Source organism: Podarcis gaigeae (genome assembly GCF_964106915.1).
Source record: "Podarcis gaigeae genome assembly, chromosome: 2".
Taxonomy (NCBI): Eukaryota; Metazoa; Chordata; class Lepidosauria; order Squamata; family Lacertidae; genus Podarcis; species Podarcis gaigeae.
In genome coordinates, this window is record NC_139679.1 from 50,471,591 (window position 1) to 50,495,414 (window position 23,824).

The window sequence follows — 23,824 nt, forward strand, 5'->3', positions numbered from 1 at the left end:
GTCTTTGACAGTAATCAGAAAAAGCAGGTGAAGCTTTTCTTGAAATGATAAGAGCAACTTAACCTGCTTAATTTATGAGGTTCTTCCAGAGGAAGCATGGGATAGAAATGGCCCCTTACCTCTCTCCATGGTGGCGGTTGTGGCCTCAGTGCCTCGTCTCCCCGTGGAACCTCACCGTTTTTCAGTGGCCATTGCTTCTGCTCCCTGGCTGCCGCAGACCCACATGGCAATCCACCAAGCCCACTATTCAAATTGGCCTATCCATGGCAGCCTGAGGGGTTTGGGGGGTGGACCTGAGGGATACAGTCTTCCCTCAGGTACGTTTCCCAGGCGTAAAAGCAAGCCAAGGCTGCAGTGCAGTCATCCAGGAACGTCACCTGTGCAACCCTCCCTTTAGACATTTATGTTGTTTCTTTTAAGCCCCTTTTCTTTCCAGCATAGCGGGCTTTGCTATGGTCTTTGGACGGTTGCCGTATTTGGAGCTGGGAAGGAATTTCCCCTGCACTTCAGGTTTTGCCTTCCCCACAGCGCTACGCACAACTTTGGTGGTTTGGGCCTTGGGCAGAATCCTTAGGCTATCTCCTAACCTTGGGGGGGGGGTGTGAAGTGGTGACTCACCCCCCCTTCCAGCGGCAGCGTTTACAGGGCACCCCATTAGAGGCGTCTTGAAGGAAGACCATAGAGCCTGAAGCGGGTGGGGACTGGGCCATGGAGCTTCCTCAGCACTTAGGGTCAGGCCATCCATGTAAACCTGCATTTTGCGATGGCCCCTTCTCTTCCCCAAGCAGATCCTGTCGTGCCACAGACCCTGCACTACGGGGCTGAGAGGGATACATGCCCAATGTCTATGCCAAAGATTTGCCTACCTCTGAAATCTATAAAGTTGTGGCCTTTTTAATCCCAGACAGTTGTGATGTCCATTTATTCATATACCCTAGTTAGTCAGACTCCCCAGTGGACAGAGACTCTGTCGCTGGGCACACAATGGAATACATGTGCCACAATTGAGTTGGGCTACTGAGAAGGACAGTAAGTGGCAACTTGTATGTTTGGTGTGGAAATGGAACTCAAAAGCATAGCTGTCAACTTTCCCCTTTTTTTAAGGGAAATTCCCTTATTCCGAATAGGATTCCTCGCAAGAAAAGGGAAAAGTTGACAGCTATGCTCAAAAGTAGGCAAGATTTTTCTGAGAAGCAGTCTCTGTCTTCTTAGTCATTGGGTAGTTAGTTAACTCCTGCTGGCAGAGGCATCCAACCCTGCAGTGGGCTTTCGAAGTCAAGCTATTGTTTGTATACACGGTAATCTCAGTGAGAGAAATTTCACTTGCTTTTACTGCATGCCACTCTGTGCTGGGCACAAAGTCTTCTGCATGTTGTTTTTTTTAAAATAAAATATATCCCTTTTCATTCATGATAAATCACTTCCTCTGTCTCTGAGAACTAAGTCAGAAATCATAAATGAGAGTTACAGGGAAGAAATGTGATGTAAAGCAGAAAGATGCACTTTAAACAGCAGCATTTCAGTGCAGTAGCCATCCCCCTTCTGACTTTGGCATTAATTGCTGCATTACCACTGTCCTGTAAGTCAGCAAAGCTTGGTATATGAGCAAACTCCTCCTCTCTGCTGCTTTCTACAGAGGCTCTCTGTGCACCAAGTACCATCCGGATTGGTAAAGCCACAGGGCATCTTACGGCATAAATGTAGGCTGCATGGTTAAAATCTTGCTGGGGTGAGCTGTACCTTTAACACAGACTATACAAACAAGCCTCTACTGCAACCTTTCGCTGAAAGCTTTAGAGAAATCCATTTCAGCACAGAGGTGCTGCTGCTACTGCTGCTGCTGCTACTGGAACCTCAGATCAGACTTCTGTACCATCTAAGTTGGAAGGGGACTTTCCTGTCTCTTGACTGAAGGAGAGAGAGAGAGAGAGAGGGAGGGAGAGAGAGAGAGAAGAGCTTCCCTCCTCTTCGGTCAACCATGAGTGACTGTTCGAAGAGATGTAAACATGGAATTGTTAAATTTGCCCAAACCATCTTTAAACTCATCACAGGGACACTCAACAAAGGTAATGAAAGGAATTCTGTCTTCTGTAAACTGTGGGGAATGGGGAACCGCTGTTGCCAATTGGGGTTTTTATTACGGCTGAAATTAGCCAGGTCCCTTTGGGGACGTTGTTTCCTAGAGTGAAGTCATGTGCAGTGAAGGATGGAAGTGATGCTGGTTAGCCTTACATAACTGTTTGTAACTTTGGAGAGGCAGTTGTGGGCTCTGAGACATTCAGGCTGCAGTGTTTTCATTCATGTTTTTTGGGGGGGAGGTGTTGGTTCTACAAGCAGGTTTTTGTGCAGTTGTAGGAAGTCACTGCTTGCTAGTGTACACAAAATAAAAAGGTTTGGCAAACTGTTCTGCTCTAGTGTCAGATTAGTATCTTAATAGTGTACTTGATTGAGAATTCGTCTTGTTGCAAGTGGTAGTGTGTGTCTCTAAAAACCTTTAGTTCTAAATCTGGGACATTAGTTATTGCAGGCATTGCTTCAAAAGCTATTATTCTTGCACGCTTGCAGTATCTAGAGTGAAGTGTGAATCAGTTCACTGAATCTGTTTATTTTTAGATGGGTCAAAGCCTTCTCCTTCCTGTTTACCTCCACTTTCTCCTTTCTCTCCCCAGCTAAAAGAATGGAGGTGGTCCCTGAATGTATTGAAATCAATGCCTTATTTCAAAAATCATTTAAAGAGTGAAATTTTCATTGGCCTTTGTTTGTCTGAACTTTAGGAACAGGGAAAGTGCTTTAATTTTCTTAAGTGTCCTGTGCATTCAGACCTTAACTGCTTCAAATATCTAGTTGAGACTTCTCTAAAGTTTATTGGCTTGAGCCCATTTTAAAAACAGGATCACATGTGTGTTTAATACAGCTGTTGAGTCTCATTATGGTTACCTGATGAGTTTATTTCAATAAAAGAACATAAAGCTTTAAAAACACATTAGGTACATTATCAGAAAAATGAAGGAATGTTTCTTGAGAAGTTTGAAACCTCATATGTACTATTTTGGTGTTAGTGGTTGTGGGGGAAATGTGTGTTTGTTTTGGATATTATTTTCCCACAGAAATAACTTAATGTGTACCTGGGGATGTATGTTAACAGCTGGTGACAAATACCAAGATATAATGTATTAGCACATCCTCTTCTAGTACAGATTGGGGAATTAATTCATTTGATTCCTTTGTAGTTGTAATGAACAGATTCCAAAATTCAATAATGGCTGGTTCCTCTTGTGATTTCCAAGTCAGTTTATACAAAACATTACGATTTCCATGTTTCTCTACTTATTCTCTTGCTGTTTCATTCCTTCCATTGTATGAAGACTGTTGAGCATAAGGCCAGCTGAGGGAAATAAAAATCAAACAATTTAAAACTTGTTATAACTATCAGGCTGTGGCAGTTCTTTATCATCACCAAGGTGCCTTTTCATACAGAAACACTGAAAAAAAAGTTTGCAGGACAAATACCATGCTGGACAATTGCATGTCAGTGCTGAGAAAAGAAGTGGTGGCATTCTTCCCCCATGGATTCAGGCTTCCAGCACACCAGTGTACTAATTCCTACTTCTATGGTGGAAAGAAGTTGTGTGTATTCTTAAAACTTTGAACTTGGTGATTTCTCCCCGCCCCCCCTTTTTTGTCCTTCAGTGAAGCTGGTCTCTTTCTGAATGTCAGGTGTGCCAGCCACCTAGGGGAAAGGTTTCGGAAGACACTTGGACAAGACACTCTCATTGGGCCCCCTTTTCCTCACCACTGCAAACTGCATGATAGCCCTCCCCTCTAAGCACAACTGCCCTGAGGGAGAACAGAAGGCACAGGCAGGATGCTGCTTCATCTTCTCACAGATATCACTGTTGGGGTGCTTAGAGAGGGTAGGTATAACCACAAGGTTCAGGAATTCTCAGCGGACTCCTTGAAGAGATATGGGTCTTTCAAAGTGCCAGATGATGCCTTGGGCAAGAAAACCCAAGAATCCTCACTGCATTATGGTTCCAAACAGTTGATTTAATGCAATTTTTGCTGATTGATCATTAGATCAGCAACCTCCGTGCTCACCTTTGATATCTTCAAAAAAATGAGGAAATTTGTCATTCAACACTAACAAAATTAGGATAAATTTAGTATCCCTGAGGAAAAAAGGTGAAGGATAGTTGGCAATGGAGTGCAAAGGTCAATTTATTATACAGTATGTGATTATGTATATGGATTATGCAATAAAGTCAAGCAGACAGAGTGTGTGTGTGTGTGTGTGTGTGTGTGTGTGTGTAGCCTGAGCCTAAGCCTAAGATATTTACTGAGAAGTTCCCATGAGTTAAATGATGTGTGCTGCCTAGTAAATGTACTGATAACTACAATTCTAATATCTTAGAAGTATACAAAGGCATGTGGAGGATGCAGAACTACTTCAGATTGATTTTGGGATATTGGTGTATTGAGACTACAATGGAGTTTGTGCTATCTAATGATTATGGTTCCCCTGAAAACAATATTGGTAATAGTTGTGTGTGTGTGCGCATCAATCGCCTCAGGTGTCAGTTGTGTGTGAGAGAGAGATGATTAAGTATGTATACAGAGAGAGGGAGAGACAGAGGGAGAGAGATGGATGCCTGTACACACACTGAGACAGAGAACCACAGTTCCCACAGATATCTGATCTGGTAAGAGGAAATGACTATTACACCAGCACAAATAAAGGGTATAACAATGGTCTTGCTTCTGAATTAAACACCCCTGTTAAAGCTACAAACCTGCTGGGCTTCAGCACATGAGTTCTTGTAATGAATTTAAAGATTATGCTTCACATTGGTCATGCATGAGTGTGAGACCCTCTAACCAGTACAAATGACTAGAAAATGTATGTTGCTTTATAAAACTGGAATCATGGTCCCTTTGCTCATCTCTTGTTTGAAATGATGATGTGTGCTCTGACTTAGTCATTTCTGTTTTCTGGCAACATCCAACTTCAAAGCTGCAAACATTAGATGTTTGTGGTCTCCAAGGAATCAAACTTTTGAAACTTTAATCATGTCTTTTCTTTTGCAGCATGACTTTCAAACTGGAAGATGCAGACTTAGGAAGGCATAAACAGTAGGAACAAGTTGATTTTAAAATGTCTCTCAAGTATCTGATGTAATTAAAATCGAACATTCTCATATAATAAGTTAGGAAACTAAAAAGTCAAATAAACACTTATTTAATGGATTAAACATCTTGAAGAGAAAAGCAGCCCTGGGTATAAGATGGCATTACAATTAACTAACTGTGATTACCTGGTGTGATGAGAACTGTATGTTCCAGAAAATGTTTCTTCTTCAGACACTTAGGATATTCTGTTTATTTACACTAAACTGATTGCTCCTGGATATAATGAAGATCCAAAGAGATCTGTACCATCCCCACCCACCTACCCTCTTCACCCCAGTGGTACAGACATGTTTTTCCACATTGTCTCTTTCAAGCACAAATTGTACAAAAATAGTAAAAATCGCTCAAACCACAGTATGATATGCCATACTTTCAGTCAACATTCTATGAGATCCATTGCTGGTTTTAATGCTATGGCTTGTAAAAGTTGAGGTTAAGAGCTGCAAATCCTAGAGCCCAAGTAAATGGACTGCTGTTCTTATACAGATTACTTGCAGTCCATGACTGCATGTGTTGGTGTGCATGCTGTACACCAATGCTCGTTGGAGCCCCAATTCCTACTGCAGACTCTCTGGGAAGTGGCATTTGATGTGGTGTAAAGCACTGCAGCTGGAAGGGAAATGTCATCTACTGTCAGGGATCAGTATTTTCAGGTATGTGCTGAAGGGAACTCCAAAAGCTACTTGGCTGCTCTGCCTCTCCTCCCAGCTGTCTGTTCACTGCCATAATCAAGTGAGGAGAGCGAGGGCAAACTTGCTTCAGGAAAAGTGAACAAGCAGCAGCATTAACAGCAGTGATAAGGAGGGGGTGCTCAGGGCTTTGGTTACAAGTGGAGGACACCCATCAGTCTAGAAGTGAATAATCCTTCCAAGGATCTCTTCCTTGAACCAATACTACTATGGAAAATAGGTAGTCCTGTTTCTGACTCCTGCATTGTGGCTCATAAAAGTGGGGGAGAAATATGCATTCTTTGCATTAGGAAGGGTTTTTGGAATTTGTAACTCATCAGTGCCCTATATGCAGATGCAACAGGCCTGTGCATGAGCCACCACCTCTTGGAAGTCCGCAGCAGATGTGTGTAGAGCCCACTCCCCATAAATGCATAACCAGTAATTGAAATATGTACCAGTACCTGGGCCAAGGTTTAGGATATTCTGGCCATTATTTATTTAGTATTGTTCAAAAAGGTCCATAAAAGTACCCAAGGTTGATAATTCAAAAGAGATTGTTTGTATAATGTAATAAGAGCAGAGAGCTATTTAGTTGATGACTCATCTGGGATCTTCTTTCTCAAAGTTGGAGAAGTTGCTGTAGCTTAAGTAACCTGCACTCTTTCTTTGCTCCTGAAAGTCCTTGTTAAAGCTACCACTTCAGGATCAATGCATGGGATTTTTTGTGTGTATGTTTAGTTTCTATTATGCATTCTAAGTTTCTGGCAGCTGGTAATTTTTGCCTACTTTTCATTTTAATTGCCTAATTATCTGCTCCGGTGAAATAAAGCCCTCCCAGTCTTTTCATCTACTCTCCCCCTCCCCCTCCCACCCGGCGAACAGATGAGCTGTGTAATATTTACAAACGTAATAATATAATTAACAGCATATAATGTCTGGATTAATTTTATAATGCTTGCTGCCTTCATGCTTGTGGTGATAAGGGATGTTCTTTGTACTTGTGTAACAAATACGATTGATCTCTACTAAGTATAACAGAGGAACTGTGATATGTAATCTGTATGGCCAATGTACAGTATTCCTATAAAATATCCTATAAAATATCCAGTCTATACAAGTATGTAACTGCTGCTGTGTTTTCCTAGTAAGCCAAAGGAAGTAACTGCAGATGTGATGAGAACATCAGCAGGAATCAGTGATAGTGGAAGCATATTTTTGCTTTATCTCAGTCAGTGATCCAATGTAGCATTTGGCACTTTATTGGCATAATCTGAAACTCCTCCTTCTATGAAAGGCAATACTGTTTGACAAACAGGTAGGTATGATCAACTGCGGAAGTGAGAGCTGGGCCATAAAGAAGGCTGATCGCCGAAGAATTGATGCTTTTGAATTATGGTGCTTTAGGAGACTCTTGAGAGTCCCATGGACTGCAAGAAGATCAAACCTCTCCATTCTGAAGGAAATCAGCCCTGAATGCTCACTGGAAGGACAAATCGTGAAGCCGAGGCTCCAGTACTTTGGCCACCTCATGAGAAGAGAAGACTCCCTGGAAAAGACCCTGATGTTGGGAAAGATGGAGGGCACAAGGAGAAGGGGGCGACAGAGGACGAGATGGTTAGATAGTGTTTTCGAGGTTACCAGCATGAGTTTGACCAAACTGCGGGAGGCAGTGGAGGACAGAGGTGCCTGGTGTTCTCTGGTCCATGGGGTCACGAAGAGTCGGACACGACTAAACGACTAAACAACAACAACAACATGATCAACTGCATTCAGGGAGCTTTTAGCATTTCTATATTGTAATTGTAATAAAGTGTATTTATTTATTTATTTATTGGATTAATATTCCCCCCCCCCCATAGCCAAAAAGACTCTCAGCTTCCAAAAATCAGCAAGAAGATGGTCAAAATTTAATCATGACACATGAGGAGAAAGCAAGTTCAAGCATATGGTATTCAAGTTACAGTTGATATAAACAGCAGTTCATCTGTGGAAGCACTCTTTTCTCTCTCTCACTTCAATCCCCTAGTCAACATCCAACATCCAAGTGCAATGCCCATGTCATGAGGACAAAAAAGATCCTGCCACGCAGTTCTTCCCTCAGACTAAATGGCTTTCAGCATGTTTTATGAGCTGCCTTATGCAGTGTTAATTCTGATGATAGTCGGTCTCTTGGGCAAAATTCTTTTAGAAGCTTGCCACCTGATTTCCTTGAAGTGGAGGTGCTGTGAATATAACCTTTTAAATAAAGAAGATATTTGTCCACTGAAAGAGAATAACCCTCTGGGTGCACTCACAACTACCAGCAGCCCCAGCTGGCAGGACCAATGTACAGGAATGGTGGAAATTGTAGGCCTAGAACAGCGATGTCCAACAGGTCGACTGGTTGATCCCCGAGTGATCGTGGTCAGTCGTGGTCGATTGCGGCTCACTTCCAATCTCCGGTAGCAGAAAGCATTGTTTTGAAAGTCTCCTCCCCCTGCCGTCCTCGCTCTGCCCGTTTGTTACATGCATTGGGCGGTCGTTAGCGCTACTAAGCTTTCGTATATTTTGCTGAGTACGTTTGTTAATAGTGCTATTAATAGTTAATAGTGCTGTTGCTATTGAGCGTTTATTGTCCCCCCTTCCCCCCAAAAGAAGCTCTGGAACTTTTGCCTCCTGTAAAAAAAAGCTCCACAACTGAAGCCTCCCCTCCCAAAAAAGCTAAACAACTTGCCCCCACCCAAGCTCAACAGCTTTGAATCCTCCCCTAAAAAAAGCTCAGCAACTTTAACCTCCCCTACAAAGAGCTCAACAACCTTGGCCTTCGGCCCTCATTACAATGGGTAGATCACTGTCTCTAGGGAGTTGGACGTGCCTGGCCTAGAGCATCTGAAGGCCTGTTGGTTTCTTATCCCTGTTGTAAAGAATGTGATACTGCTCCATCCTTGGCTGCAGGCTTCTTCTCTTACCCTATCAATATTCATCTTGTGTTGGGGGGCCACCAGGTGGCGCGTTGGAAGATGGCCGACAATAACATCTCTCTGACCCATACGAGGTAATTAAGGGGCTGCTATGGGAGGTATGCAGTCTTCCTACCCCCCAGGAGACGGGGGGCGCTGCCTTGCCAGCGGTGTTCACAATGCACCCCCTGATCCGAGAGATGGGGGTGCCGAACACTTGGCACGAGCCCTCAGTGAAGTCAGATCTTCCTGACGCCAATTCCAATTAGCGTGTGCTGGTTAGCTTCAGCTCGGAATTATAACTGGAAACATATGATTGGAATGAAGCTGAAGCACATACATCAAGTAATGTTCGAGAGATAAGACTGCTGATTAATGGATCTCTGTGACCGGGAGTGACGGATGGATAAGTAAATCTTCTGATGAATCACCACTAGGAGACTGTATGTTTGGAATGAAGGGGGGGTGGAGGAAAAAACTTTTTTTTTCTTTGCACGATGTGATATTAATAACCCTTCACCCCAGATAGAAATAAGATCGTTGCATTTTTATTAATCACAAGCAGGAATTCAAGAACTGTGTGGGATGGATTATAACAGGAGAGAGGATTGGTGAACGGTGAGAAAGAGGAAAATTTTTATGACGCAGTTAAAAAATGGCGTCTCACCAAGACAGGCTTGCCGGAGAAAGAAGGACAGGGGGAGGAGAATCAGGATTGTTCGAAAGAGAAGGAATGTTGGAACGCAAGCTTGAGCCTCCTGATTCATTTGATTTATTTGGCAAGCCTGAGAAAAGTAAAGGACAGACCGAAGATTTTTATTTTTTTTATGGAAGCGTTGAACAGAGGCTGTCCCTAAGCGATATGATCTTTGAAGAGTACAAAACCCACACAGAGGATACCTGTTTTCAGTCTGCTTGTGAAAATTATCAGAGATCGCAAAAAAAGGAATATACGATAACAAGAAGAAGAGAAAGAAAGTAATAAAGGACTATCTGGATTGAACTGGATAGAACTGTCTAATTAAAGCAGTAATATAAGTGATGTTTGGACTCGTTCGGAGTTTTGGACTCGTGCGGAGCTTTATGTATGGGTACCCCCCAACAAAATTTAAAATTTGGCTGTATAATTTGGAACTAATGTGATTTGGATAATGTGATGTGATTGGCCTGTTAATAAAAATTATTTTTTTAAAAAAATATTCATCTTGTGTTTATCTCTTTTCACCTGTCTCTTATGTCATGGAGAATGGCAGTGGTAGTATGGTATGGGCTGTTTCCTGAATGGACTGGTTTATATTAGATATTTTACTGTGGAAGAGCCAGGTGTGGTTGATACAGCCACATTAAATGTTGGTCTACAGCTGTTAGCACAGTTCCAGATTTTTTAAATGGATACAGGCAGAAAACACATCAGGATTGTAAGTCCGTGTTCTCCTTGAAATGAATATTCATGGAGTGTTTCCACTTGGGAAGTTTAAATTCACATAGAATTACAAATCTACCCTTACTCTCATTTTTCAGTAAGCTTCTAATTTTGTTGCGTTGCCAATTTTCTAATATTTTCCTTTCCAAGGAAAGAGGATGGACTACATCAACTGCTGATAACTTAAGTAGTTACGAGATTTAAAGTAAGAATGATTAATGGTAACTCTCTAAATGGGAGGCACGGTACAGTAGCTTTTCAGAAGAGTGGTGAAAAGACCAATGCAGCTAAGCATTGCCGAGGTGCTAATACATATTGCCCAAAATAGCTGAAATCCTGCAAAGAGTGATGTGTTATAAAATTGCATTTCAAAAGTTGATACTTTATAGTCAGCGTTTATCATTAACGTAGCTTTGCACTTGGATTATTCTGAATAAGATGTTGCCTCTGAATAATTATTATTCTGTGTAAGATGTTTCCTCTGGGCTAAGTTGCACAACATTACATTCACACTGTGAGAAGCTCAGGGTTATATCTCCTCTTTATAATCACAACAACTCTGACAGGTAGGGATTGAAACTCAAGTCTCTTGAAACCTGAGCCACTACATTGTGCTGGTTTTTGATGTGATCACCTCCCATCATTCTCAGATGTTTGCTGCATGCTGGAAAATAAAACTAGGTAATTGTGGTTGCAGTTTAGGAGGGCAGTTCTTTATCTTGTCCTGGTTAAGGAGTTATGTTCTGCTGTTCTTGATTGCTCAGATCACAAATTATAGTTTCTGCTTGAACTGGGGGTAGCTAAATTGCAAGGCGCTGAAATTTATGGTGTGCACTCTTATACTGTCTGGTGTCCTTATTATGAAAAGGGATAAACTCATATGACAAACACTAGGATCCTTATAGGAAGGCTGCCATGTTGTTAGCAGAAAAATTGGAAGAAGATTGGGCTTCTCCCACTGTTGGTCTTTGCTGTTGTTGTTACATTTGTATTACAGTGATGAACAGTGTCTATGTATCACTGTTAAAACATAGCTTTTTAGGCTGCTTTCCCCCTTGTTTTTGACTGGATGACTGAAGAAATGGCAACTGCAGAAGACAATTTGATACAGGCAATTTGAACTATATTGGCATATACTCAGCTTTAATTTCTCCTGTTCCCCCACAGGCCTTATTTCAGATGACTGACCACTTTGAAACAGAGCTACAAATAGGCTTCATGGAGCTGTGAGGTCCAACACTTCTTTTCATGCTGTTCTTGATTTTTTTTTCTCCTCTTGAAAAGAGCCTTGCTTCCTTTCAATGATGCAAACACTTTTCTGGCTTCCTTAATTGGCCTCGCATTTGTGCCAGCCTGAATTTGTTTGAACTATTGGCAGCACTGAGTTCCATTGATCATCATGCACTCTACTCCATCCTTGTGTGCTTGCCTGCTTCCAGTCCTGGACTTAGTTCTGCTGCTTCATCTTAGCATTTTTGCTGCTGAGAGGTGTTCTGTTTATTTTGCATCTAAGCCCCAACTAAGACAATGGGAATCTGAAATGATTCAGTTTTGTTTTTAAAACACACATTAAATGAATTGCTTATGCAGTATTATGCTGATATGTTGTGACTGTATTCTGCTGGAGTTTGCACAAATGAGATTTTGTCTTTACATTAAAAAAGATAAAAATAATACCTTTCTTTACTTGGGAACAAATGTTGTGAGCAACATAAAGAGCAAGTTACATAAAGGTACTAAATTATTATTATTATTATTTATTTAAAGAATTAATATACCACCCTTAATTAAGGACAGATAGTACTGTGGAACCTCTATTTACAACCGTAATCCATTCTGGAGGTCCGGTCATAACTAGAAACATACATAAGTAGAGGCGCACTTTTCCATAGAAAGTAATGGAAAAGTGAATTGATCCGTTCTAGTCGATGAAAAACACCCCCTAAAACAGCAATTTAACACAGATTTTATGGTCTAATGAGACCATAGATCCATAAAATGAAGGCAACAATCAATGTACTGCACTATAAAATAAATAAGACAGTATTGTAGATGAAAAAAATTAACATTTACAGTACAGTGATACCTCGGGTTACATACGCTTCAGGTTACATACGCTTCAAGTTACATACGCTTCAGGTTACAGACTCCTCTAACCCAGAAATAGTACCTCAGGTTAAGAACTTTGCTTCAGGATGAGAACAGAAATTGTGCTGTGGTGGCAGCAGGAGGCCCCATTAGCTAAAGTGGTGTTTCAGGTTAAGAACAGACCTCCGGAACGAATTAAGTACTTAACCCGAGGTACCACTGTATTTTTTCTCTCTTACATGCACTGATGATACAGTAGTCATTGTTTGGATGGGGGGGGGGAGCTTTTATCCATTTAAGCAGTCACACAATCAACCAGTAGTTGAACTGGGTGCCACACAGTCACAAAAACAAGTGCTCTGCAGCCAGCGGGGTTTGCTCTGGGCTGCTGGCAAGGCCTCTGTTCGTATCGAGAGGAAAGTTCATAAGTCAAAGCACCTACTGAAGGTCGTAACTGGAATTGTACGTAAGTAGAGCCGTACATAAGTCAAGGTTCCGCTGTAGTACAGTGGTACCTCGGTTTACGAACTCAGTCCTTTCCGAAAGTCTGTTCTTAAACTGAAACCGTTCTTAAACCGAGGCGCATTTTCCCTAATTAGGCCTCCCACCGCTGGTGTCCTTCCACTGTTCAGATTCTGTTCTTAGAAGGAAGTAAAGTTCTCAAACCGGGACACTACTTCTGGTTTTGCGGAGTTCGTAAATCAAATTGTTCGTAAACAGGACTGTTCTTAAACTGAGGTACCCCTGTACAAGCACCAAACAACACAAGTTTGTTTTAGATCCTGGTGTGATGTAGCTAATGTGATATTTATTACACTGACTAACAAAACATAAATGTTAGATTCCTGTAGCAAAACATTTCAACTTCTTCATTCATCAGTTGTTCTGATCAAAATGATGCTTTGAGGATGGAACTCTTAGAAGACCTTCATTTGCTGAAGCTAAGTGATGCTGGCACTGTCCTCTAGGATGCAGCCATGTAGTGTTAATGTGACCAGCATGTACATCCCTAAGTTTTCTCTTTTTGCTAACAGTGCTGACTCTCTTGGCATTTCTTTAGCAATTTAGTAAGTCAGACAGGCTGTGGTTTAGTGTTTAGTGGCAGGTTGCTTCACACATTTTTTGGTCAAAATTTGCGGTTTCTAAAATGTACACATAGGTTGGTTGTTGTTTTACGTATGTGCTGGATATTGCATCCCCCCTTTTGCATTTGATTATATATAAATCATATAGCAGGACCTACAGGTGATGATGACCAGTTTGATGTAGCATGTTCTTCCCATCCTGCTGCTTTTGAAGGTAGCTGTCCACATGAGATACACACAAGTAATAGAACAGGGCTGATGTAATTTATAAGTATGTGTGTGTTGCTTATAAAATTAAAATCAGAGCAATGTAAGGCAAGAGTATCCAAACAAAAATACATTAAAAAAATCTGAAGTTCAATATATTAAACACCCACTTGCAACTGTACAACATCAGCAGGAGCAAGAAGCAAGTCAATAAAAATAAACACTAAAAGCTTGGTAGCAAGTGCTCAGGAGATCAGGAGATAATGCTAGAGTTAATGTACCGAAACAACTAGCCAAGTAGTCTTTTGTTTTTAAGCTCATGATTTTGCTTGCATGTTGCAGGAAGATGTCATGATAAAAAATAGGCTGTCTCATCATGGAACTGAAGTACTCTAGTGTCTAGTATAGCATCATGTATAGCCTTGAAAGTGTTCACCTTTAACTACAAAATAAAAGAAGCCCAGGTGCTCTAGGCTTAGGGACCAAAAGAACTTTGTGAGCTTATGGTGGTTTGATGTCAACTTGTGTAGGTCTGAGATCTTTCAATATCTCTCATTCAGATGTGTTAAGCCAGAGGACTATCTCTCTGGCAGGGACTGTGGGGTAGAAATGAAATCTGTTGCCAAAAGGGCATGTGCTGTGATTTTGTCTGACTTCAGAACATGACATTTCAGCCAGTAAAACTAAATAATTCATGTGGATTATTTTGGATGCTTGTAAAGCCTGCCTTCCATGGTCAGATTAACTCTTAGTGTGAAAGTTACCAGTTCCTGGTCTTGAATGGTGCTACATTGACTCTAAAAATTAAGAGTCTCCATTGCTCCTCCTCCTGTTGCCATGGAAGGCTGCTGAGCACCTTTGTTCATGTTTAACTTTCCCAATTCTTTTTAAGCATGAAGCAATTTCCCAGCACTGTAGATGTTGAAGCATGCATTTATTTCAGCCTGGATGCCCAGAAACCCTGAATTTATTTCCATTTCAGTTTTTGAAAAACAAACAAAAAACTGGAATTTAAATTGGCATTTTCTAACAGAAGTAACTAAAAGGCATTCTGAAACATGAAACCCCAAAGGGAATGCCTCCCCACTGCCACCACTTTTTTTATTAGCTCTGGGAGGTACATATAAAGGTAAAGGTAAAGGTACCCCTGCCCGTACGAGCAAGTCGTGTCCGACTCTAGGGTTGTGCGCCCATCTCACTTAAGAGGCCGGGGGCCAGCGCTGTCCGGAGACATTTCCGGGTCACGTGACCAGCGTGACGAAGCTGCTCTGGCGAGCCAGCACTACCGCAGCACACGGAAACGCCATTTACCTTCCCACTATAAAGCGGTACCTATTTATCTACTTGCACTTAGGGGTGCTTTCAAACTGCTAGGTGGGCAGGAGCTGGGACTGAAAGACGGGAGCTCACCCCGCCGCGGGGATTCGAACCGCCGACCATGCGATCGGCAAGCCCTAGGCGCTGAGGTTTTACCCACAGTGCCACAGACATTAGCCCAAGAAAGCTAATGCTATAGACTTGTTCAAGTTGCTACCAAAGTCTTTGTTGATTTCCCTCTCATCATGATTTTTCCAGAAGCTCGTGGTGTGCACAATAGAGGAATATAAAGGTCTGGGTATACTCTGCCCACAGTTCATGCACTCATCAGACCTTCGGAACAGAATATACCGGTACATAAAAACTATGCACTATCCCCAACACTGTTAAATGGGAGAACTCACTGCATAAATTGGGAATGGTACATTGGAACTTCCCAATGCACACCAGTGGGGAAATTAATCACCTGATGGGCCTGGATCACACTATGTAATGATTTGGGCTAGGGCTAAGACATTTGCCACATTATCAGCAGTGAAAATAACAGCAATATTATCTCTTAATTTAACTTTAATATATATATTCACACATCTATGCACAGGCACAGTACTGATCAGTAAAGTGGAATTAAGGCTTTAAAAAAATTCTAACCAATCTGTATCCTGCCAGAAAATGTCAAAGAAATTATTGGTTCTTGCCTTTTGACAAACATGCTTGCCAACTTGTCTGCCTTTGTGGAGGGGGAAGATCTTTAGAAAATTCTCAGCAATTCCACTCTCCAACCCCATCATCCTGCCCTACATTTTCCTTGATTTTCTAGTCTATTGTATTGCATAGTACAGCTGTATAAATAAAAATAAATGGTTTCGAAAATTGCCTAAGGAACCAAGTCTGTACAACATAATCAGAAGTGTGTCAGAGCCAATTTCAGACTGAAAATCGAGCAGTTGCATGCCCCAGTACTCTTAAGCTCTGGTCATGGATATAATGACTTTGACTCCATCTGGGAGGGCATGTGAAGGGTAAATAAGGCTGCTTCTTATTTTAAGACTAAGGTATTTTTTTATGACCTCTTAGTGGTATATGTTAAAAACACAATGATTATATTTAGCTTTTTTTCTAGTTCTGTGTGAAAAGTGATACCACATTTTTGGTCTAAAACCAGGATAGGGAATCTGTGGCAATCAATATGTTTCTGGATTACAGTACTCATCATCCCTGAGTATTGGGGATGCTGGCTGGGGCTGATGGAATTTGGACTCCAACAACCTCTGAAAGGCAACAGGTTCCTGATCAATGATCTAGAAAGTGATTGTCTTTTAAGATGCCTGATGATGGCTTAAATTCTCTTATGCCTGTTTCTGGGCAATATTGCTTCAGATACAGGTACAACTTGCATCACTGACTGTTCCTCCACCCTGCATGTAGAAAAGTAGTTATCACAGACTTGGTTGGCCAACTTCCCATTTCTCCCATTAAAGAAATATCTTGATACACTTCTATTTTCCATGATCTTCTCCAGTTAGCTTAGAGGTTTTAGTTTTGTGTTTCTCTTCCTCCCTACTCTTTTCCATACCCCATTATTTACTTTTTCTCTCCTCATTCACCTGTTGATTGAGCTTGATTGAGTCTGCAGAGAACATATTGTTTATTTTGCACCCAGTTTGGATTCTTTTTAGGAGCTCAGGATACAATGATTATGTAATATGGAGGGACATTCAATTATTTGATCCCTATTCTGGAGTGATAAGGTCTTGGGTCAGCAGCAGAATGTTTGCTTTGCATGTAGAAGGTCCGTGGTTCATCCCTGTCATCTGCAGATAAGGCTGGGAAAGATGCCTGTCTGATATCCAGGAAAGTCACTGATGGTTGGTGAGGACAATACTGAGCTAGTTGGAGTTAGAGCCTGGCTTGGTTCCTATATATGTGTATGTATTCCTATGGTATAGATGCAGGATATCACCTAAGTGGGGACTTCATTGCAATGTGGGTGTGGGTGTGATATTTATTTCAATTGCTTCTTTGTTTGTATGTATTAATGTCAATTTAGACCTGGTCATGTGAAGATTCAAGATAGGTACAGTGGTACCTTGGGTTACAGACGCTTCAGGTTACAGACTCCGCTAACCCAGAAATAGTATCTCGGGTTAAGAACTTTGCTTCAGGATGAGAACAGAAATTGTGCTCCGGCGGCGCAGCAGCAGTGGGAGGCCCCATTAGCTAAAGTGGTACCTCAGGTTAAGAACAGTTTCAGGTTAAGAATAGACCTCCAGAACAAATTAAGTTCTTAACCCGAGGTACCACTGTATTTGACAGAAAAGAAGCAATGTTTCAAGTTTTGTAGTCAATCTTCTTTTTTTAATAGCTATGTCAGAGCATTTAAGTTGAGCACTTCTTACCTTCTTCTTATCTTTACCTTTTCTGAAATAAAAATAAAGGATTTGTTGCCCCCCCCCCACATATAATGAAATATGTTGCAAGTTCCTATCTCACAATAATAGAATTGCTCTGTTTGTCACCTTCTATTGAATCCATAACTCAATTTAGGGCTTACAAAGATCGTTGGGATGTCATAAACACATATGCTATGAGTGCTAGACTTTTTGTTATTGATTTCAAAGATGATCCAAAATGATACAGCTTAACTACTCAAGAATGTCAGAGCTTTGTGTATCTGTTCATTTTGGGAAGGGTGCAGAATCAAGTAGCTTTCCCCAGTATGGATTGTTGGAAGACAGCTTAAAATAGTATGTTAGACAACTCCATGCAATAGATTATTCTGGGCACCAAAAAAGTGTAAAGCTTTCCTCTCCACCCTATATAAGTTTATGCAGAAAGGGCCTCATGCATTCATCTGACCACATGGGTGACCTCCGTGTTCTAACCATGCACATATTGTATACATGTCAAAAACAAAGAGAATAAAATAAGGTTGTTTTAGATTGATTAACTAAGTGGGTGTTTTGCTTCATCCAGTTGGACCAGAGTTGTGGCCTGATGAGGGACAGAGAATTCTACTTGGATTTAAAAGGATTGGTTGGAGAGAGATCACAGTAGGAGAATTCATGTGTGCCTGAAGGTTGGGAGAGGGAGAGGGAAAATTTGCTGGAAGGAAGAGCTAGAAGCTAGAGCCAGGCAATGTGGCTTAAAGCGGCTTGGAGAGTGAAGAAAAATCAAAGAGCTAGAATCACTGGCTAGAGCAGAAAAAGAGCTGTGGGGAAGAGTAGAATTCCCAGAAGACAGTTGTCAAGGGAACTTGGAAGCTAAAAGGCAGCAGAGGCTTGTTGGAGTGTGGAGGAAGAGCTTCAGTAGGAGTCCTGAACAAAGCAAGAGCCTCTATAGAGGCAAGTGGTCAACTAGAAGACTACAAGTATATAATAGCCCTCAACCTTTGCCAACCTGGTGTGGTGTGTGTGTGTGTGTGTGTGTGTGTGTGTGAGAGAGAGAGAGAGAGAGAGAGAGAGAGAGAGAGAACAACTCCCATCAGCCCCAACCAGATTGACAAAAGCTGCACCAAAGGCATTGATAATCTTTTAAATGGAATCCTGTTTTCTCACCATTGGTCCTTTTTTTTTTTTAACACTACTTCTGCAGATGATGAACACACATGAAAAAATCATTAATATATGGCAGATTATTTTTATCTTCCCCTTTGGGAAATTGTTGATAATTGTTTTGATTCCATGCACTCCACATCTTGCTTTGAACTTGTGCATGTGTTCTCTAATGCTGGAAGAGTTCTATGGGAACACCGTCACTTTCAGAGGGTCTGCTTTCTCAGGAGTGATGACTTGCTGATGTTAGCGCAGAAGTATTTACCTGCTCCCATCCTTGGCCGCCTAAGCAACACTGCTATTACTAGCCTATAACATTCTGATTTAAAATCATGCTCACAGGGCACTGTAGGAGAAGCGGGGTGGGTATTTCACATAGCAGACAAGCCAGCAACACCTCAGCACATTCCCAAGATTTGACCAGCTTTATTTCAGGGAATCACTAGTGTTTCCCACAGCAAAGATAAAATATGGGTGTAATATATAAATGTATGACCACATCCATGTGTTTGCTGCTGAAGCATCAATGAACACAAATATTCCCTACAGAAATCAAAATATGTAGAACAGCCATTGCTGAAAATGCTGTGAGTGTGTGTGTTTCTTTTTTTTATATTGAGGGTATGAGTGCTTCTAAAAAAATACCCAGTGGAGGAAAGCCAGAAGAAAGGGTGTTATACATTAATACCAGTTGCAGGATGTATCTGCAGCATTGCTGTGAATTCAGTTTTTAAACTGTGAATACTTCTTCTCACCAGTTGCTATTTTAATGAGCAGCTTAGTTTGACCTAGATGAGGCATCTAATAAAATGTAGTAGGTGCTTCTGATGTGGAGAACCTTATGGGATACAACTGGGGATAGCTGGCTGTGATTTTATCTCTTCTCCCATCTCCTCCCCAAGAAATGACCTTAAAGACTGTGACAAATACTAGCATGGGAGAAATGGAGCCTGACTTGCAACTGTTTTGCATAATCTGGTTATGCAAACCAGAGATGGTTCTTGTTTGAAAGCTTCTCCTATTTCATCCTTATCTTGCATGGCGGGGTGAGGGGAGGAATTGTGGAATTGTTTTATATTGTTGGGGGGGGGGGTGTTAGAGATCCCATTTTTCAGCTTTGAACCAGCTACCAAGATGATCTAAGTTAAATCTCTGAGTGATATGTAATTTTCTGAATCTGCATGCATGCCTATGCATGTGCATGAACAACGTTTTGTACACACCATACATTTAAGGCAAAGAATCCCAGGAATCCTTACAGAGCTATAATTCTCAGCATCCTTAACAAACTACAGTTCCCAGGTTTCTTTGGGAAAATAATATGCTTTAAATGTATGGTGTGTATGCAGCCTCCAGTGCCCAACCAGCAATTTTGCACCTTACAATTAATGGGTTTCATTTTGAACATTGGTATCACATTATAGGACAATTTTTCAAGAATGCTTTCAATTGGAAGAAAAAAATGCTACCTTTGCTTTTAAAATCCATGTACTATAGTAGGGTAGGCTGTTGCAAAATAAACACCTGCCACATAAAGCAGTCAGCTAAAAGTTTTGAGCAATCTGGAATGTTCACTTAGAGCAGGACATCTCAGGAAGTGATCCTTTGTGTGAGAATAGAGATACTACAATTATAAATGAACAACCTTTTCATATTTTTATTTTTTTTGAGAGTATTGCTGTTTGGCTTTCAAGCAGATTAGATCAGAGGGGCAACCAAAGGCCCATGGGCCACAAGCCGCCCACGGGGGTCGTTTAACCAGCCCACGAGCCGCCCCTGAACCGAGCCGCCTGTTCGGCGAGTCTGCTGCACACTGCGCTAAACTGGTGCAGCATGGCCCAGGGACTTGCTTCCGCAGTGCCAGAAATCATGTCTGCGCATGCACAGACACCAAAAAATGTGTTTGTGCAGGCACAGATGCCGGAAATCACATCTGCGCAGACATAGACGCCGGAAATCATGGGCGCATGCACTCATGTGCACGCACAATGCGGGCCACTGAGGGATCTCCACTGGAGTGAACCGGCCCAAGCGAGGTAAACCTTGCCGACCCCTGGATTAAGATGTTTGAGGGATAGCATTCTGTTTGGGAGCATGCTTCAGTGAAGAAGACTGAATAGTGCCTAACTGTTTAAGAACTGCCAGGTATCCTTATGCTGGCATTTGCTGGATAAATACTTTTATTTCCTGCCAATTTAAACTAATGATATTTTTGGCAGTGCTGTTGTGTGGGCAAGGAAGATCTGGAGGACTTGAGCATCCCTCATTACCTTGGTACAAAGCTAAGAATTGACATTCTGTGCTGAAGATAGAAACTTGGCTAGAGGCTATTTATACCCCTTTCGTATTTTCCTCAAAGCAAAGTTCAGTCCATCCTGCTTATCAGTTAGTGTACAGATCCCACCCCTAGGTGGAATTGGTGGGATTGATAGCATGGAATTCCAGAGGAAAAAACTGTTTGTATGAGAGTAAGCAAGTGTAATGTTTCTTATATTTTGCTAAAAATGTGTTGCATTTGAAATGTATGTAATAACAGGCTGCATGTGTATAAGACAACTGGTTTGACTGCTGGTTGTGATCACATTTTGTTGGCTGGCAGTGGAAGAAAGGTTAACTATTTAAATAAGATCCTTATTTCATAAGTAAACTCTTTACACAGTAAATATTAAATTGGAGGACAGGTGGCCAAAATAAAAAATTGGAGCTGCGCACCCTAAAAGCCCTTAACATATAGTGCAAGGTATCTTCTCAATGTGTTTGTAAAAGTTTGTATAGTGCATGGGCTAAAAGTCTAAACATCTACAAATCCAGAAGTTTCCAATGTGTGTTGTCTGGGGAATCTACTTTACTTTCGTAAGTATAGTGGTGCAAAATGAACTTGTAATTAAATGAAGTTGAGGTTAGTATCCATTTTAAGAGTTTGAGTTCAATCTGCTTTCTTAACTTTCCCCCATCTTGATCTTTCTGTGATGGGATGGAGATGCAGAATGGAGAGCTGAAATGTCACCTGGAAGGATTATTTGCTGCATTCTGATCTTTGTATTTAATCAGGTCGGTAGCGCTGTGGGTTAAACCACAGAGCCTAGGACTTGCCGATCAGAAAGTCAGTGGTTCAAATCCCCACGATGGGGTGAGCTCCCGTTGCTCGGTCCCTGCTCCTGCCAACCTAGCAGTTCGAAAGCACGTCAAAGTGCAAGTAGATAAATAGGTACCGCTCTGGCGGGAAGGTAAACGGTGTTTCCATGCGCTGCTCTGGTTAACCAGAAGTGGCTTAGTCTTGCTGGCCACATGACCCGGAAGCTGTACGCCAGCTCCCACGGCCAATAAAGCGAGATGAGGGCCACAACCCAGAGTCGGCCAGGACTGGACCTAATGGTCAGGGGTCCCTTTACCTTTATGTTGGTGAATGACATAGTAACAGAAAAATTGTAGTGATAATCTGTTTATGCACCTGCTATTCTCATTTGGGGTGAAAAGCACAGGAGAGAGAATGGCTTATGCCACCTGAGAAGACAGGAAGCAGTAAATACAATTTTAGGTCTTTAACTCCTCCTCTACCTCTTTTGGTAGATCCCAGTTTCATTTCCTCTTTTAGCCTGAGAACACAGCCTTTTTCTTAGGTTCTACTAAATGCTCAACTTTTCTTCTAAGATCTTCTTCTCTTCCATCTTCTTATCTATTACTGCCCCCATGATTTTCTTCCCTCTCCCCTCTGCACCCTCAGCCCCATCTTCCCCCTACAGGCCTTAGGTGTTTTCAGAATATTACCTCAGGGTGGAGCCAAAGCCCAGTGTAATTCTGTAATTTGAAACCCTGACTTTACAAAGGAGCTCAGAAGCTCCTGAAAAATGTTCCATGGAGATGTTTCTCAACAAATGGAATGGAAAAGAGCTCTTGAATGTCGGGTTCTCTTCATTCAACTAGGAAGCCTGAAAAAGGGTGTTTCTGGTTTCAGGCAAAGAGCCCTACACATCTACAATTCTATGTATGTAGATGTTTCTTAGACCTTCAATTGGGAGTCAATGGAATGTGCTTTCGGGGGTGAAGTCAAACCACTGCATTAGCAGCACTGAAGTGACTTCCCCAGGGTTTAAACCTGGGCAGTGTGTATGGAGGTCCTGGGCCATCCAGATGACAAGACTCCCCTCTCAGCCTCGCTGATATAGGCCAAAGGATAGCAGAGCAATACTTTTGGCACTGGCTCAGCTGCAGGAATAGCCAGAAAGAGGCATGCAAGCACTCCGGATTTGTGTAGGGTTTACTCCTTAGCCTTTTCCTCTCCCAAATATATCCCACAAGCAAAGGCTTAGGATCAGAGTTTTCATTTTCCTAGATGTGCTACTTCCCAGGTTGATGAGCTCCATCTATCCCTTGATTTCCTCTACAGTGCACGCAGAAACTGCCTTCTTGACCATTGGACCCACTCGTCTGCTCAGTCCACCAGAACCTGTCTTCATATATAATTGAAGTCCCTAACTCACTGAGGGTTTGAGACACATTGGCTACCCTCACCTGGTTTAGCCAGCCAGTCGAAACCTTTCTTGGGGTGTGGTTGCTGTCACATGCTGACAGCTTCTAGAAGCCACAGGTGAGAGCTGAGTGCAGTGGGGACCAAAAGAGGACAACCTACCCCAGAAGGAGCCTGAAATGTCCTCCACCAGAGGTACTTCCCCTCCTCTAACACCCCATACACTCATAACCATGAAATTGCTATGCATAGGTAGTACCAATCACAATGGTATATGAGTTAGTGTAGCAGGTTTTATTTTCCAATAATTGTGTGCAGTGAACTACACTTTTTGGACATATTCCAAAGCTTGAGTATCCAATTGTCAGTTGCCCACCATTTTTCTTTTTGATCAAGCTTTGACCTGAATAGACAAATCAATTTATTTTGAAGTATTCTACATCTTTTATTCTTATCCAACTTTCCGTACTTGTTTTAGTTTAACTTTGTAGGTTGGATTTACCGTACATTTTCTTGTGTTGTGTCCTAGTGACTGATTTAAACATCAAAATTCAGTGTTTGATGAGGAAATGACAGACTTCTCATTATCGTGACACCATTTGTCTAATGCAGGCAGGGAGAACCTGTGGCCTTTCCATGGTCAGGAGAATGGAAGCTGTAGTCCAGCAACATGTGTAGGGCCACAGGTTACTAATTCTTGCTCTAAAAAGCCTAGTTATTCTAAATTTACTTTTCTTCTCACATAAGGGAAGCAGAAAGCTCTTCATTCTGTTTTATATAATGTGGAGCCAATTAGCTCCATAGCTTCCTTTCATTATTGGCAAACGGGATATGCATTAGTTTTATTAACTGATTTTCTCTGCTTATTTTCTTCCCATATTTTGC

General features: G+C 41.7%; 1 protein-coding gene across 4 annotated transcripts in view; it reads left to right on the top strand.

Moving 5' to 3' along the window:
* The window catches only part of KCNIP1 (potassium voltage-gated channel interacting protein 1), a 564,777-nt gene that overhangs the window by 84,593 nt on the left and 456,360 nt on the right, over window positions 1-23,824 (top strand). Inside the window, exon 1 of one of the 4 annotated variants that reach the window (XM_083719854.1) lies at window positions 1,793-2,066. The exons of the other annotated variants lie outside the window; for them this stretch is intronic. Coding sequence (XP_083575980.1) covers window positions 1,979-2,066 — 88 coding nt within the window. The 5' untranslated portion in view covers window positions 1,793-1,978. Of the gene's footprint in view, window positions 1-1,792; window positions 2,067-23,824 lie in introns of those variants that run through there. 4 annotated transcript variants of the gene reach the window in all.